Source organism: Cyanistes caeruleus, chromosome 1, assembly GCF_971803275.1.
Source record: "Cyanistes caeruleus chromosome 1, bCyaCae1.hap1.1, whole genome shotgun sequence".
Lineage (NCBI taxonomy): Eukaryota > Metazoa > Chordata > Aves > Passeriformes > Paridae > Cyanistes > Cyanistes caeruleus.
The window spans coordinates 16,740,787-16,760,201 of record NC_141701.1 but is presented as its reverse complement, the minus strand read 5'-3'; the positions used below and the strand labels follow the sequence as shown (position 1 = coordinate 16,760,201).

The following is a 19,415-nucleotide window of genomic DNA, read 5'->3' as shown; positions in this document are numbered from 1 at the left end:
GCTGATATTGAAGACATTTTGTTTTAAGGGAATTTGCACAAATTGAGCAAAAGTAATGTACAGAACCAGCAGAGCTGTCAAAACCCAACAGGAAACTAATTTACTGCACATGGGCTGTACAAGCCTTTACATGTTCCTGCAGTAAAAATAAACCCTGTATATTTGGAAATTCATCTTTTGACATGCAAAGTACACACACAGTGTACAATACAAAATGTACTTCAAATCCTTCCAAATATGCCAAGCAAGAAAATAAGAAGTCTTGAGGCTATGTTTTCAGAGTCCTTGTTTTACAACGTCAGCTTCAGTTTGATCACACTCCAAGTCAGTTGGACTTGTGGTGCTTGTTATATTGACTATTCCCTTCAGAATACTGAAAAGGTTTTTTGATGATATCAACACTTAAAATTAATTGTAATGGAACCTTTAGAAAACAAAATTTGAAATTTTGGGAAAGATGAGTAATTAACTTAAAATTTATTAATAAACTTTCCAAAAATTCTGCTTTTACCAATTACCTAACAGTGTCTTTGTTAATTTTTCTGAAAAATCAATAAATGTCAAACCAAAGTTGGCTGGCTGGTTGGCTGGCAGGTTGTTTGATACTTGAATCAGTTTAATATTAGAGTAAAACCTTAGAATAATTCTACCTTTTAGTCTGTTGTTCATAAGAATAAACACTTCAGGGAAAACTGTGATGATTTATTGCTATATTCTACATATTTTTAAATCAGACTAGCACTACTAAAGTGTGCTATTGATCTGGTTAGTAGATGCCATAGCAATCAGAAGTGCAGTGGGAAGTGTTTTTCTTGATCTATACATTCCAGTAAAATCAATTTTTCCAGTTTTCCAGAGCAAGATTAAAGCATTAATATTAATTAAATAAGATCCATGGGTTTGTTGATATTTACAAACATTGATCATGCTATAATGTATTTATGCATTTATTGCATTTATCTACTGCCCCGATATCTTCCAAAGCTGAATAGAAAAAATGAGAGACCACAAAATATTTTCAAATGACAAGGTATAACATCAGGGAATAATATTATGAACAAAAATATTTCATCAATGATATGCCTGAGCTATAAGATTCTGGATAAAAGGGCTATACTACCAAAAGTTGATTCTGGAAGGCAGAAGAAGAAAATTTCAAGGATTCCATCTCAGACAGCTTGCTACCAGTCTTGAGCTGTCATTTCACAAATAATGAGTCAGCTAATGATATCAGATATGTATCTGCATGGCTTCAGAACTGAGAAAAATATCTTAAAATTAGACAATGTAATAATTACTATATTTATTTTTTTTTTTGAAAGACATACTCAGTAGTCCCTAAAAGTTTTTTGCCTTTATAGTAACATTTGTGATAAATCCAGCAGGTATCAGACTACTAAAATTGCTCTGATATAGGCTAATAATATCTTCAATTTTGTTCCGGAGGATATTATTAAATACATTCCTATACACTACTATGAGGAAAAAGGAATCTTGCATTTCATCTTCTCCATATACATGCTATATAAAATACCAAATCATGCAAAATGAAATATGCTGACCTGTGTACTCTTTATTCCCTAAAAAAAAAAATAAATAAAATAAATAAATTAAAAAGCAGCTAAACAGAAGTCAACAGTCTCTCTACATCCTGGGCTGCTCTTGCTATTTACATATCCAAAAGTAATGAAAGAGTTTGAATGCCTTATTTAAACTGAAGCTATAAACCCAGACAAATTGTAATAAGAGGCAGTAACACTAGTAAGTATTATCCAGTCTCTACAGGGAAAAATAGTCTCATTTGAAAAATAATTTTCTGAAAATTATAATTATGTACTTTGGTTTCCAATTATTTTGTAACAGCTTTTTCAAAAGAATCATTGGGAGCAGAGATCTAGTTACTAACAAATTTCAGTAGGTGTGCCTTCTTTCTGTGCCTTGGAATATATCCTTTAGAACCCACTCCTTGGGCAAAACACCAGCTCAGAAACAAAATGGGAAAAGCTTTTATTGAATAGATAATGACTACCCCAAGAACTTCCTACAGCTTTTCAGAGAGAGCATGCTCAGAGGGATGTGTTCCAGACAACAGATTTTCCAGACAGTTGTTCAATATTTGCATCTAGTTCCTGATGAAATTAGCTCCCTGAAGATTTTTCACGGAAAGTAGTGCTCCAGGTGAAGTACTCAACTTTGAAAAATTTGAAAACATACAAAGCAGGCAAGTGTATGTTCCTCAGAACTGCTTCTGAAGGGGAAGAGTAAAGATATAAAGTTGCTCTTACTTCTATATGTGCATCTGTTATCATGAGTCTTCCAATGAAAATATAACTCTAAAAATATTTTTGGATGTAGAGTAACATTTTCACTCCATAAAATGGTACATTCTACCAGTAAAATGATGATGTTTCTAAAGATGCAATGTATCATTTCTTCTTACATGAATAGTTAAGGATTAAGTTAAGACACAGATTAAATAAGCTATATATTAGATAATATTAAGGAATAAATATGAATTAAAATATCCTTCCAAGAATGTAACATATCTAAGAACTGGTGTGTAACATCACTATAGTTTAATTGGTTCTTTTGAAGTTGCACATTATATGATCAAAATATGATCCAAAATGAAACAACCTAAATCATACAGCACCTGTATCCCTTCAATTTTACTTAAATCTTTGAGTATCAGACAGGATGCGAAAAGCGAAGAGGGGAAAAAGGCATAAGAAAATTTGGAGATTCACAGAACATTAGAGAAATCGAAGCTAGATGATAAATGCTCATTATAATTACAGGGGATAAATTCTCACCAGTTGAAATGGATAGTCACTTGTTATTGAGTTCCTTTCTTTGAAATAGGATTCATCATGTTTAAATGTAGACATCTACAGTGCAAAGTACTATGGTGATGTAGGCTTCTTCAAAAAAAAGTGAAAAAAACCTGCCTAGAGTGTAGTCTATTTCATCAAAAGGTAGGTAATTCATACTCGATCAACCACATTTTAGAAGCACCTATTACTCTTGTCTAGAAAGTGAGATTAGGCATTTATATGTGGATGCCTATGCTGAGGACAACAGATGTGTATTTAAATCACATAAATTTATTATATTATTATATTATTTAATTTAGAATCCTTTACTTTGGAGGAACAGTAGTTAAAAACAAATGGATAGTCCTATCTTGTACCGAGAACAAACACAGTAAATTAGCAGCATAAAGAGATTATATTTTTATTTTTCATGTTATAGTTTTCTGTTTACATAGAAGTATGGCATAATTTTCTGACTTGCATTCACAACCGAAGTTTGAGATTATTTATTCAGAGCAATACAACATTCTACAATACTTTCAGTATTTCCACAAAGGGAAATGAATGAGTGCAAATAAATAATTGAGCAAACACATTTTCTTTTACTGAAGTTTCTGTTTATCATGTTCCCAGCAATAAAAACTGTTAGATAACTTATTATCTTGGGAGACAGAATATTAGCCTCTAGGCAATTATTTCAGATTGGATTTTACATTTTTTTCTCACATTAAGTATCTTAATATTTGCAAATGCTGTCTTATTCTACTTGTAAAAATTATTAGCAGTTGTACTTAAAATTAAGATAATTTCACTTATTTTTATTAAGATACTAAAAAAGAAGATAAAATTTTTGATCTAGACATTGAAGGAAACAGCCCATCAGAAACTAACTTTAACATGATGTAGGAATAGCATTTGTAGTTAGATTGCAAGAGAAGAAATGTTAGAACTTGAACATTGTGGGCACCTTCTAGTTCCAAGATATTGGTTATTGGTCTACAAAATATCTATTTCTGCAAACATTATCTTGCAAAAACCAATGATCCTAATATACTTACCACAGCAAGAAATCCATCTCACTTAAAAATTTTCACAAGATACCTGTTTTCTCCATTTTTCACTGTTTGCTCTAGCAAGGGAAAAGCTGCTTAACAACTCCTAATGATGTCTGGTTGCCTTTGTCACTTGTAGAAGTGAAATTAGGCAAGGAGAAGAAAACACATCCTGTTTGTATCCAAGTGTCCTCATAGGCCCTCAGGATCATTAATTGCTTTTGTGCTGAGATGTCTGAATACTTCCCATTAGGTAAATGATGGGCATTTATATCTGATGGTACAAGCTAAGGAAATGCTGCTCTATGATCGATTTGCTTTAACACCATAATTTTCCATAAAATCATAGGTCCATCCATCAAAATAATTGTATTATCATACATTTGATTATAGAAAAATAGTTTCATAAGGAAAAATATATTGAAACAATCATTTATTATAAGACTTAGCTATCATTTTGTTTAAATTATTTATACTAGGTATAATTTTATTTAATATTACTGCCACCATGGAGGAGCTAATCCTGGAAAACTGAGGACAAGAAAATTATCAGGAGCAGTCATCATGGCTTTACCAAGGGGAGATCATGCTTGACAAACTTTGATAGACTTCTATAATTAAATTACTTGCCTGGTGGCCAAGAGAAAAGCAGTGGATACTGTCTACCTGGGCTTTAGGTAAGCCTTTGGCATTGTCAAGAAATTAATAGACAAGCTGTTAATGTGTGGGCTCAGCAGACAGCAAGGTGGATTGAAAACAGGACAAAATTCTGTGCCAAGAGGATGGTTATCAGTGACACGGTCTGGTTAGGGGCCAGTAACTCATGCTGTATCTCAGGCATCAATATTGGGAGAAGTCGTCTTTAAGCTGTTTATAGGTTATCTGGATGATGGGGCAGACTGAACTCTCACAAAGTTTGCCACAGTGAGAAGGGATTAGTGGTTAATAGGCCAGAGGGCCATGCTGCCATGAAGAGGGACATCAACAGGATGGAGAAATGGACCATTAAGAACCTCAAGAAGTTCAACAGAGGGAAGTGCAAAGTCAAGTCTCCTGGCAGGAACTACTCCACATACCATTACATGGCAGGGGGCATTCAGCTGCAAAGCTGCTTTACAGAATTGCAAGGTTTTTGTTTTTCCTTTTTTTGCTTTCACAGTTATGAAGATGATGATGATCTAGATACCCCGGAAGGTGGTATGACTGGCAGGACCATTATAAAGAGATAGTAATAGGTATAAGCAGGAAAAAAATCAACTAATTTACAAAACCATAATGAAAAAATCACACTCATATCTCCCTCAGAAAACTAAGCTCAGTCTCAGAGTTCACAAAAGAAAAAAAAATATTCTTAAATATTAAAATTATTGCAAATCATAGGAAGGGACTGAGGACTTCAAATTAATTTGCCCCTGCTTTGGTTCTTCCTTTCAGTAGTTACTCAGAAAGGATATCCTTGCACCCAGCAAAGAAATCTTCCTTTTTTTAATCCTACAGGGGGTAAAACCATCTGTTTGAAAAGAAAGCAGAGAGGTCACTAACTGATGTCAGCCTCACCTGATGGGCAGCCACACATCCCAAAAGGGATGGAAACCTGGGAAACATACTGTGACTTAAGTCTCTGTGCAAACCTTCAGTTTGCACTCTGAATGTGCTTTGGGTTTACAAGATAAGATTTTGGGAGCAGAGGTACTGCAGGGTGAGGGGAATGGGCTGGATTAGATTTGGTTTTATTTTAACTATTCTATTCTGATTTGATTGGCAGTTAATTTTATTAATTTCTCCAAGCTGAATCTGCTTTGCATATGGGAGTAACTAGTGAGTGATCACCCTGTCCTTCATCTGTTTTTTCTTCATATTTTCTGCCCCTGTCTTGTTGAGGAGGGAGCAGTACAGATCAGCCTGGTGGGCATTTGGCAGCCAAGATTAGCACACCATAGAATGGTACCACGAGTCTTTGAAGGAGTCCATTCATAGAAAACAGAGAAACAAACAAACTACTATCAGCTCTATTTCCCAGTCTAATATCACAAAAAAGGTATATATTGAGCAGAACAATTTTCTGTAAAGATCACTCACAAAAGCAACCAAGTGAACTCAACCATGGAGAAAGGCGACAAGTCTCTGTGCCAAAAATTCATCAAACATAAAAGACTGAAACATCTCAAATGCTCACAATGCAAGATCTGGAAATTTGCTATCAAAGTGTCTTAATCATATTCATATATCTTTTTAATAGTTCTAGTTTGGGTGTGGATATTCGTGATAAGTAAAAGTAAGAAAAATGTTTTCATTCAGAATTGGTGGGAGACATAACTGAGACCCAATTTAGGAATTTATAGAAAGTCAAACAGAATTAAAATTCAAATTTGACATTTAATTTTACATAAAGTTTTATCAAAAGGTGGAGTTAATAGCTCCAGGTATAGTAAATACAGGCAACAGATAAAATCTAATATTACTAATGGCTTAAAAAGAAATAACTGTTTTTGTTGTAGCTACTGCAATAAGCACAATTTCACCCATTCCCTATGGGTCACTCATATTTTCAGTGTGAGACATAACTCTATAGTCACAGTTATAGAAGCAGGAAGAAAAGTTTACAATAATTAAGATAATGAACCTGTCATCCTTTCATAATGAAGACCTACAGCAAAATTTCAGGACTGAATGATAAGTGATTTATCCCTCTATGCCTGCACAAACCTCCTGACTCCACATTCTCTCGTGAAACAATTTAGTCTGTTCCCTCACAGCCAAATCTGTTAACCTCCTGTCATAGAAATAGCTGGATTCCCTACTATGCTCTAATTCTGCTGAGAGAATCTCCCCTCTGTTCACATCTATTTCTAAGATTTTTTTAACTGTGGTGTATATATATATGACTGAGATATTTTAAGTGAATCAAAATGTCCATGAACAATATGAAGGAACAGTGTAGCCAACACTACAAAGAAATTTATTGTGTTCTGAACAGAACCAAAATACATTTCATTTAAGATAAAAATGACTTATCTACTACTGATAAATACAAGAACATCCTTTTTAATCTACATGGATGAAGAAAACAATTATGGGTAAAATATATAGTTTATTATGGGTAAAATATATAGTTTAGTGAGAGCTTAACTATGTTCATGCTTTTTAATCATTTCACTGACTGTAACACCCACAGCACAGCTTCACACTAGGCTTAGGATATGCCAAGTCTGAGGCATTTGCTTGCAAAAAGAGGTACAGTGTGGTTTGTTCCAATAGGCCTGACCAAAAGAAACTTCATTAAATGAGTCTTTAAATTCATGCTAAAGCACCCTGGCTGCTTGGGTTTTATACTGTTAACCTGATTAAATATGGATGGCAACTGGGTTTAGGCTTAACAGCAAGCTTAGGAAATGTTCCACTGACAGTTTTGACATGGTTAACAAAATGAAACAGCTGTGGAAAATGAAATGTAAATACTCAGCACTTTGCTGAATATTTATTTGCTTATTTTTGGCTTGGCCTAAAAGCAAAAAAAACTCAGAAATTGAAAGATTCATTTTTTTGCAAGAAGAAAGAAGCAAATTGATGACATGAAGAAGGAGGAAGGGAAGAATTTAATGCAAAAACATATTTAAAAAAAAAAGACTATTTTAATACAAAGTGATTAAATGGCAACCATATTTAATATTATTTTGGTAACAGTTGCAAGTTATTCCCTCAGTATAATTCTCCAGACTTTCAGAAAATGTCATGTGAGGAGTTTCCCAGATACTTCTAATTATTTCAACAGTTTCTTAGAAAGTAAAGGACGACAGCAATTGGAAACAGATGTTAAAAATTTCAGTAAGCTCTGCCATTTAAAAAAAATCAAACAGATTATAGATTTCCTAACAGAAAATTGACATCCACATAAAAACCCAGAAAACCAAATGACAAAAAAAACCCCAAAAATCAAAAACTTTAGCAAAAAAAAACAATTTAAAAAAAACCCCTAAAGCCAAAATCAAAAGTCAGCTATCTCCCAGCTCTCAAGCATGTCATTCTTTATTTCAATATTATTTCAAAATTCAAAAGATAAAAGGATAAGAATGTGAACACTGTCAAACTTTCAAAAACCTATATTCTAAAGAATACATTTTAAATCATTTATTTATGCAAGCAGTAGGGAGACTTTTATGACTGAAATACATTCAAGATAAAATTTAGAATATGGTTGTGACAAACAAAAGATAACATACAGATAAAATTTTTTTTTAAAAAATTCCTTTCATATAAAATTTACAGAACAGGACCTACTTTTCTGATCCATCTAAATTTAGCAGTTAGCTCACATATTTAATTTCTTACAGTGCTGAAAAAAAACTAGCTAGATTTTTTTTTTAAAGAAACCCTTTTGCTTATTTGTCTCCTTCTTGATACTTGGTGATGGATGATGTGTGGTGTGAATGCGGTTGAGATCTGTCAGAAAGTCTGTCTGTCATTCCAGCACTGACATTTTCCACAGTGTTTCTGTCATTGTGGATTAGAAGAAAATCAGCAAGTATAATTCAGAAGACTTGAACTCTGGCTAACTTTATCCCTAATTCATATTTATTGGTATTTTAGCCTGACATTAAATTTAAAATTAATAATTTTGTTGACTTTTTTGTTATTATTTTATTTTTTTTAATAAAACAATGAAAGGAAAATAGTTTTTAATGTTTTTAGGAGAAAAGAAGTACAAAAAATGCACTGGGGAGGAGATGGAAATCAAATCTTGAAAATACAGAGATAAACATAAAATTGTCCCATTACCTAATGTCAGAATAAATTACTGGCAATACATAGCATGGTCCAGAACCCAACTGATGAGATTATACAGTATCCCACAAGATATTCAAGTATCATTTTCCTTACTAGATGTGAGAGATGGAATGAAATGGAGTCCAAACTGAGAAATTCTTGTTCTCTTTTCTGTTCAGATATTCACAAGCAGATTTTCAAGGTACCCAAGGATTAATAAAAGGTGCATCACAGTTGAGGACAAGCAAAGAAGTTTAAATTTTGTTTCTTCTTCAGAGTTCCACATAAAGATATGATTTTCTTGAATGTTCTTTCAGGTAGATCCCTGTAACTATAGCTTTGCTATTTTTGATCAGCAAAACTTTTGTTGATTTCACAGTAGCCATGGATAAAATTGGCAACAATCACTTCATTGGTGTATAAAACACTATATGGGAAACCATGTTAAGGCAATGCAGAAACGGGAAAACTGTCCATGAATTTCCTCCATCATACACTGCTGGAGAAGCCTTACATGTGCAGGTATTGATCCTCACAGATAATTTCAACCACCCCTCCTGAGAGCGCAAAAAGCAAGGTATAAGCCATCAAGAAGGTTTAAGAAATATGTTGTGATACCATACAGGCAGCCATAGATATTTCACTGTTGCAAAGTTATATATGAATTGCCCATATATTTTTCTCCACTGAATCACTATTCAGAGCTTTGTACCTCATAGATTATAATTATTCTAATCATAATATTAATTATTGAGAAATTAATTATTTTCTCTTAAAAGATCAGCTCCAGAGAACAGTATCCTGTTCCTGATATAAGAATAAGAATGCAAAACACATGCACAAGAAAAATGAAAATATGGGGATAACATCAGATGTGTCCGTGCACCTTCATCAAGGAGTTTTATTTTTGACTCCATCCACATGGCTTTCCTTTCACAATTTTTATTCTGCTTTTCAGCAGCAAACTCACTGTCATCTCTAGCCATGTTTGAGGTTTTTAGTTATGGCCCTACTGTCAACAAGGCTTGGGCATGAGAACTGTATAAGGCAAGAGACCAACTATAACACAGTACAAAGCTAAAGAGGCAGATAATTGACTGGGGAAACATTTATTTGATCTATATGGCGATGTTATTAAACTTCTTTCTGAAATCAGTTAGGGAGAAAATTAGCAAAATTTAGTCCTGGATAAAGCCATTTACGCTAGAATTAAAGAGCCTTTCCCGGGCTTTCATCTATTGCCTCCTTCCTCAGAAGAGTCTCAGTTTCTGAGCTATCTTGTTGCAAATGATGCAACAAGTAGCAGCTCTGAAGAACCAGGATCACTGTGTCATTGTGGTTCTTACACCTGTGGTGTAGCATTGTCAATTTTATTGTAAATAAAATTGTAAATATTGTCACATTGTAACGAATAATATCACATTATTTGTTGTAGTCATTATAAAAAACTCTTAATAACAAAATTTATACATAGATTAGGTTTTCGACTTCAAGGCACAAACCATCATTAAAATCCACATTCAACATACAATCTTCACTCAGAACAACAAAAAAACCAAAAAAAAACAAACAAAAAAAACCCAGAAAAAAACCCAACTAAACTGAATAGAAGTTTAGAAGAAGGAAAAAAAGTTCCTACTAAAACAAATCCAAAACTAGCATTATCACAACACAGAACAAAAGGACAAATTACAAAAAAATCTACCCCTGGACTCTTCACTACAATTATGATACAAATGCTCCACTATCAATCTACTTCATAATGTGGTTTAATACTTGTTTTGTCCATTATTTCTCCCAATTAGTATGTGTTCCAGCAGTCATACAAAGCCAGCAGTATTGTGTTCAGAACAGTAAGGCAACATTAGCATAATCAAAACTAAACACATCAGACCACTGATTATATAACCAAAGACTTTATACATGCAAGTTCATCAATATATCATAAAAGAAGTTGATTTAACTTGTAAAAAGATCTCATTTTCTTTTAACCTCAACAAGTTAATGTTCTTCTAATAAGTGCTAGACACCTTTTCTGAAAACTGTAAACATAACAATGTTATTCCCGATAACACTGTAAACCTTTTATCTATCCCTTAGTTTAAAAACTCCAGAATTTCTATGTATCTGTATTTCATTGCTATATCAAAGAGTTATAATTATTCCACCCAATACCATGCAAAGAACAGTATTTTCTGGGTAATGCTGAAGCTATTATAATATAGCTCCAAGCACTACAATCTGCCCATGATTAATCTAATTCAGAGTATAATAATTTCAGTGGTATATTACAGAAGTTCAGAAACACTGTTCAACTTATACTTTGAAATAAAATTGTTTAACCTAACATCACTTCTTTGCAATTTTATTACTTGTATAACACTAATTTACCACCAACAAACAGGTACTCTTGCTTATGGGCTTATCTAAAAGTTCATATTTAATTTTAAATATGTGGCCTGTTCTTAATTATTGTTTTCACACTATACCTTCAGAGTAGTTACATATTTGAGAAGACAGATAAATATATATATAATATGTGGTCATTTAACTTTGGCTGGCTGTCAGATGCTCACCAAGTCACTCCATCACTACCCCTCAGCAGCACAGAATGAGAAAACTGGATGAAAAAGCCTGTGGGTCAAGATAAGGACAGGGAGATTGCTTACTAATTACTGTCATGGGCAAAACAAACTCAATCTAGGGAAAATTAGTTTTATTTACTGACGACTACAAATCGAGCAGGAAAGTGACAAATAAGAACAAAACTAAGCCCAGCATCATCCCAACCCCTTTCTTCATGGGCTCAAATTCATTTTTTTGTTCCTGACTTTTCTGCCTTCTCCTCTCTCCCAAATTGGCAAAGGGGAACATGAAATGGGGGCTGCAGTCAGTTTGCAACACTTCATCTGTGCTTCTCCTTCCTTCTCATGCTCTTTCCATGCTCCAGAGTTAGAGCCCTCCCACAGGAAACAGTTCTTTGCACCCTGCTCCAACATGGGTCTCTCCCACAGGCTGCAGTTCTTCAAAATCTGTTTCAGTATGCTCCTCCCAGGTGGTCACAGGTCCTGCCAGAAATCTACTCTCCCTTGGACTGTCCACGGGGTCACAGCTTCCTTCAGGCACACACACTTCTTCAGGCACATACCCTGCACAGACCAAAGGTGGATCTCTCCACCATGGGCCTCTATGAGCTGTAGGGGACTACCTGCATCAATGGCCCTCACCAGAGGCTCCAGGGGAATCCCTGCTCCAGCACCTTCTTCCACTCCTGCTCTGCCCATAGTGTCTTTGGGGTTATTTCTCTTGGGTATTCTCATTAATCTCCTTCAGCTGCGTTTGTACAGCTTTTTTTGCCCTTATTCATGTTATCGCCGAGGTGCCACCAGCTTGCCTGATTTGCTCAGCTGCCTTCTCTAGTGGATCTGTCTTGGAGCCAGCTAAAACTGCCTCTGATATGGGGGCAACTTCTGAGCTCTTCCTAGAGAAGTCTCCCCTACAGCCATCCCTGATACTGAAACTTTACTTTGTACTTAAAATCAAAACCCATGTACTGATCAAATCTAACTAATGCACACATACGGAAGTATTTTATTGAACCAGCAGAAGTTAAACCTATGAGTTCTGATTCATCCCCAAGTATTAAAACTGTGTGTATTCTTATATAGTGTTTCTGTTCAGGTATTAGGACAGTTTTCATATGGTCATATACTATTTTGCAGTATTTACAGTTTCAGGAAAAAAAAAAATCAGTGTAGAGTAACACTTAAGCACATTTTATTTGAACTATAGCAGGTATGATCTGTGACTAAAGAAAGGGCCAATTTTATTTTCATTAGAACTGGAATTTTTATATATGGAATAACTTTTTTTTTCAAGTGTTTGACAGAAAGGAAAACAACTGCACCTACCCAGTATAAGCAAAATAGGCAGCAACTGGAGAGAGTGCAGTGAAGGGGCACTAAGAAGATTAAGGGATTGGAACTTCTTTCATATAAGGTTGAGACAGCTGGGCTTGCTTACCCTACAGAGGAAGAGGATCACTGAATCTCAACATCCATAAACTGCTGATGGGAAAAGAAGATGAAACCCCATCCATTGGTGCCCAGTGACAGGACTGGAGGCAATGGGCACAGACTAAAACACAGGAGGTTCTTTCTGAACACCAGGAAACAGTTTTTCCCTGTGGGGGTGAGTGAGCACTAGGTCTGGTTGCCCAGAGAGGTTATGGAGTCACCATCTTCTGAGATGTTCAAGTTTGGGCAGCTGGCTCTGCTTGAGCATTGGAGATCAACTACACAATTTCCAGAGGTTAGTTCCAACCTCAATCATTCTGTAACTCTGTCAACCACACTGACAACCAAAGCATTTGTTCAATTAATTTTCTGCAGTTTTTTAAATGCAGAAACTGGAAATTTGTAAGGAAAATAATAGAAGAATAATGTTTTTGAATATTCCCATAAAAATATTTCTGGTAAAAATAAAGTTCTGAGATTTTGAAGCTAACACTGTGTCACTATCTTGTGAATTGGTAGGGAGGGAGGAGGAAGGCAGCATTGACATGAATACCACCAGTAGAGTATAAATCTTTAACAATCTCCAAGTCATTAATATCTTAAACCTGCAATCACCTGTGACTTGCCAGTAAATACATACCAGTTTGTGAGCTCAGTGGTAGAATGTCTAAAATCTTATTTGGCTTTTTTTGTTATGTAGGCATGCCCTTGGTGCATTTAAGAAAGAAAACCATTTTATGCAAAATATGGCCTTATGGTTCTTAAACTCATTCAAGTGCTCACTGGAGATTTTCAGGCCATTTAGACAACTCATTCAAAGTGTAGCAGCTCTGTTTCATTTCCTCAAATACCATGATACTAAATTCTTTCAGCTTGCACATTTGACAAAACTTTCAGCAATTCTAAATATATATACAGATTTCATCTTGCTCACAAATAGTTTTTAATTAAAGAAATAAAAATATGAAAATTATTTGGAATGAGAAATGAATCACTTTTGAACTTTTTGCCCCTCTGTGGAATAGAGACTGAATACTTTTTAAGGACTTTTGACACTTTTTTTATGACCTATAAATTGGATAAATTTGATTAGCGGTCCTTGGAACAAGGATCAAACAAACAACCAACCTTCCCCCCAAACACATATAGAATTTTCATTATCAAATTCTAACCATTAGTATAAATATCCCTTTTTCTTCTACCAAGGTGGAACATAAGGGTGGCTTCCACACAGGACTTTGTAAAATTAGATTGAGAAATACACCATTGTAGCTAAATGGTCTTTGATATTTTAAAAATAATCAGATTTTCACTGAGTCCTCTGATGAATTCAGGTGCAAAGGAGTGGGCCTTATAGGCCTGTCTGATCAGTTAATGGAGTGTGATGCAGATGGCAATATAAAACAGAATCTAGAGGTAGAATATATCCCTGTACCAGCAAACACAGATGCTGATAGTCCTTTATAAAACTTTCCTGAGCTGCACAGTTAATTTATGTTTTATTACCTCTAAACAAGTCCATTACACTCAGTTCACACAAAATAATATACCTGGAAATAGAATATAGCCATTGCTGCCAGGTGTCTAGTTCTTGAAATTAAAGACAACTAGTGTCATAACTTAGCTTTATTGCTCTACTTTGACTCATCTGACATTATCAGAACTCTCAGTATTTTTTCTTTAAAGTGTAGGTGTAATGTACAAGGGATTTTAACATAGTGGTTCAGACAATGGAATAAACATTTTCAGAACAGTTCCTTATGAAGGGAAAGCGAATTCAAGAACTTCAGTGATTTCTCACACAGTTGAAGGCCAAACATAAACAGTCTTAGACATAAAGCTTTTCTGCTTATAACACAATACTAGTGGGCTCATGAAATTGCCTCATACCATTGGATAGTTGTTTCTGGGAATTAAGTTAGAGCATCAGATAAAAAAATGATAGCATCTACTTGGCATACAAAAAGTAAAACTATCTTAGGGGAAAACAATCTTTAATATCTGTCCATACTCATCTGGTATCAGACATTTCTTAAAAATATCTGAAATGCACATAGTATAAAACTGGACTGTAGAGATAAATCATATTAGTGAAAAATGTTATTATGGTCTGTGTGTGCTTTTGTTTGGTTGGTTTAGGGTTGGGCGGTGGAGGCAGGGGGAAGGGTTGGTTTGTTCTGTTTTTTTTTTAAAGAAAAGCCAGAATATGAAACTCACCTTATTAGTATTGATAGCTGTGATGACCCACACACATTGAGCATTGCTGTCATACTGAAATGGAAAATTGGGTGATGTGAAAGTGCCTCCAGGCCCCTGAAGATTGGATCCACAAGTTTTGACTGCAAAAAGAAACAGAAAATGCATGTAGCAGATTCATAAACCAATCTCTTACTCTAATCAAGATCTGAAGAATTAAAATGCCATTGAACAAAATTGAACATTCGTACAAGAGAACAGAACATTTAATGTTTAATTATTCTGACAAAATAAAATAGACTTTAATCTTAAAAATGTTGAAAGTTTTTGGAGGAAAAACAATAACAGAAATTGCCCTATTTATTTTTAAAATTCTTCAAGAACTTATGCCACCTTCCCTAATGTCTTGCTAAAAATAAAATAAAATAAAAAACTAAAATAAAATAAAAAACTAAACTAAAATAAAAAACTAAAATAAAACTAAAATAGTAGGAAACAAGATTACTTTTACCACTGTGCATATGTGCTTTTTTTGTGCATATGTGTTGCTATATGGCATGTCAGCATTTTTTTTTCTTGTATAACCCTATACAACCTGTTGAATCAATGGCCAAAGCACTGAAAAGTTTAAAGGAAGCTTGTAAAAATTAGACTAACACAAAACAGCATTTTCTATTTCTGAAGATTACAAAAGGAATTTATTTTCAAATGAAAGTCTGTGTGGCTATTTACAGTAGCATGTCAGGTGAAAAAAAAAAATCTTATTTACATAGCTTGAATCCCTTTCACAAATATTACAAAGGATATAAACTGTGTCCTTTGTGCTTTCAAATGACAGTTTTAAGGCACTAAATTCCTAGTCTGTTGAAGTCAATAACACTTTTATTGTTCTTTTCTAGATATTCAGATCTTTGCTGAATGCTCTACCAGTTAACTTTTCCTGTATGAAGACGTAAAGCTGACAAGCAACCTCAAGTAAACATGAGCCTATCCTATTTCTCCAGTGATTATTATGACACCACACAAACTGCAAAAGGTAAAGAGCTATTTCTTCCACTGTATTCTGACAGACCATCTTGCATAATTGAATAAAAAAATTGACATTTAGATATGTGAAATAAACATAAAGTTGCATTGCACTTTCATAAAGCATGTTTATTTATCAGTACTGAACACAGGAAGATTCAGCTGCTGCTGGATGAAGGCTTGTTCCTTCCCTCACATTAGCCTCTAGAAACAATGTCACTTTTGCACTCCCCTCAGAGAAACAATACTCTGGTGATGAGTGTGTTTAAAGTCACACCAGATGCCTGGAAAGAAGTTGGGGGTAGAGAGGTGAGAGGAAGGCTCCTCATTTACTATCACTAGCTGAAGACATTAGGGTCACAAGTGAGACCAATGCCAAACATGGCTTTTTGTCTGTATATTTAATAAGAAATTGTATGACTCCTTGCAGCTTTTATCTGTATTTGGGAAGTATGTCAGGAGGGGAAATACAGTGTTCTAGACAATTTGCTGCTCCATCTGAACATCCTTTGCTGCAGAGTTGGGATGTAAAGCACAGCTTCTTTGCCTATGTGCTGCAGAATAGTTATGAGCTTTGTTTGCTGCCTTTTCTTGGTGTAGTCACATAGTGAAGGTCTCAAAGGAGCCATGTCGTTCTATAGTGGAATGAAATCTAAGACTCTGACCCCTCAATGTCTACTTTTATACTGACTTGAAATGTTCCTAAGGGACACTTTCTTTCAGTACTTTAAGTTTGAAATCCAGAAAAAAACCTGTTGTAATAAGGACAATTTCTGTGTATTTGTGCACACTAGTATTTTCATTACATATATTAGTATCCAATATGTACCTACACACTATTACTTTCATTCCTTGATTCAGGGATTCATCATACTACTTGACATTGTATAATATATTTTCAGCAAAATTAATTTGTGCTTTTCTTCTTTTACTGATTATTTTTTCCCTTTATCCATTTGTTCAGGGTCAAAACCAGGTGTAGACTTACTTCTCTACTACTTATCTATTAAAAATTCAAGAAATTCTTATCTGTTTATAAAATGTGTAATGAAGACGCTTGGTGAACTACTGATTTTATGCTAAATCACTGCAATTTTTATATCCATCTTGCTAAGTCCTAACATTTAGCATGATAGGTTTGTGTCAGCTCCTTATAAAGCAAAATTTATAATGTAAGTTTCCTAGTTAAATAAGCATACTGAAATACAAAATTCATGTTAAGCAAAGCATAGGTGAATCCTTTTTTACTAAGAAAGGGACACTAGGATTAAAATTTCCAGTACTTTCAAAAAAATTCATAGGATCAGCTATCAAGCAATGGACAGATGACAAATGGAATAATCACTGTGAGTGTAAGAAAATCTGTTTACCTTTGCATACAGGTCTATGATCACTCCATGCAGCAAAAACTTCAGCTATCCTCTGACAGGTGATACTTTTGGAACCTTGTAACACATAATCTTCATCACAGGAGAACTGTACTGTTGCTCCCAAGCTACAATCAAACAATGACATAAAAAGAAGCATTTTTAAACAAATAGACAGCAGTCATTTTTTTCCATTCCTTTAGATATGATGGTCTTGACAAACAATACAAATATGCAATCCAGAAGTTCCTGCTCTCAACAGCAAAAGGCTTAAGGCTACGTACTAGCCTGATAGTGCACAATGTTCAGCCCTCTCTGGGCCTACTTGTCTGGGGCTGGTTTATCTCTTTTAACAGACATTTGGAGGTCAAGTGACTATTTTCTGACCTAACTTCAGACCTCCATATAGTAAAAATTTGACAAACCCAGACATTGTGTAACTGAAAGTATTTATTTATGTTAATTGAAGCTAGGAAACAATGTGAAAGAGACATAAGGGAATCACCTAGAAGAAAAGTCAAAACGTCAACTAACAAGACTGAAAAACAAATAAACCGTTTCTTTTTCTCACCATTCAATAAAATAAACATTTTATTTCTCCTAGTGTAGACCTCAGGATATCAATAATACGTTGGGAATATCTCCCAACCCTGATTCATTAATAATACATTCATATGCATCTATGATGAAAAAGCTACTGAAGAAGATTGATACTTATCAAAACAAGAATTAACTAAAGGGAGTTAGAAATGTTAGATATTTGAAAAGGAATGGTGTCAGCACAAAATAGCTGATGAAATCTGGGATGTACCTGGGCCTTACAGAGACATAGATGCTAAGAAAATGGGGACATGAAAGATGATACAGTCACCTGAACAGACATCTCAGAAAAGGAGGATTTGATAGTGAGTAACAGCTCCATAAACTTTTCCAAAACAGCTCCTGTTTGTGTAAGAATATTTGTGAAAGAATGGGGAAAAGAATAACTGCAGAATTCATGAAAAAAAAAGGAGATAAAACAGTGACAAACTGAAGAAAAAAAAAGCAAACATAATGTAAAGGCCTTTGCAATGTATGGATGAAAGGCAACTGAGGAAAAAGAGCCACAAGGCAGATCATAGAATCGAAGGATATTTCAAAATTATGAAAAACAATGATTACCTATAGCTAATGCAAAAAATTATCCACAGCTGCTACAGGGACTATATGGCAATTGGGAAGACAAGAATATCTTTCTCAAGATTAGATTTTCATAATTATCTGCTTCAGAAAGTCATACTGAGAAAATCTGAGTGTCTTTATTATTATGAAAAAAAAAAGGAACACTTGAAGAAAATAACAAGGAAATATATTTCCTTTAACTAGCCATGGACTGATTTAAAGAGAAAATGCTGAGCAGGAAGCACACCATTTTCAAATAAAATTAAACTGGTAAAAATCCGTAACAGACAAAAATCACAGAGGTCTGAATGATTATGAAGTATGATAATTATTCCTATCACTTACTAAAGTATAAATAACACTCACATTATGAAGTCCAAATTTACTTCTCCAAATAAGTTTTGATACTAAACTGATATTTAATAGTATATGACTATAAGTATATGACTGGACTCATAAACAGAGTGAGACTGGATAATTTACATGATTTGTGACATATATGCTGTGTGAGTGAGGCCTACTAAGGGCAATTAGATATGCAGATGATAAAGTACCAGTATAAGAAAGAAAATGGAAGAGTAGGAGATCAGTTCCAGTGGAAGATCAACTAAAAAAAGGCAATAATAGAGAGCTTGTCAAGAAAATTTTAAGAAAATGTGTCTTTCAGGAACTTAAAAGCATAGTCAAGATTACCATTTTTTAATATTTTGCTGTCATTATCTATTTATATACTCTTAAAAATGGAAATTCTTTCAATTCTTTCCAAATTTTTGAGTATCAGAGAATCACAGAATCATAGAATATTGTGCATTGGAAGGTACCCACAAAGATCATGTAGTCCAACCCTTAAGTGAATGGCCCATACAGTGACCGAAGGAGAGATCCTTCTTGTTTCTGATGACAATATTTTTTTTTTCCAATATTTCTTCTGTGACCTAGAAGAATTCAGTTAGAAATTCATCTTTTTCTAAAACAAGTTTGATAACTTGATTACAAAATGGTAGTGTCACTTCCATCCAT

At 34.3% G+C, this 19,415-nt stretch overlaps 1 protein-coding gene across 3 annotated transcripts in view; it reads right to left on the bottom strand.

The window, feature by feature from the left end:
- Positions 1-19,415, bottom strand: part of CSMD3 (CUB and Sushi multiple domains 3) — a 574,655-nt gene that overhangs the window by 292,578 nt on the left and 262,662 nt on the right. For all 3 annotated transcript variants that reach the window (XM_086880080.1, XM_086880087.1, XM_086880091.1), the window contains 2 exons: positions 17,238-17,362; positions 14,863-14,984 (listed from right to left, as the gene is read on the bottom strand). In XM_086880080.1, the coding sequence (XP_086736206.1) occupies positions 14,863-14,984; positions 17,238-17,362 (247 nt within the window). The remainder of the gene's footprint in view (positions 1-14,862; positions 14,985-17,237; positions 17,363-19,415) is intronic.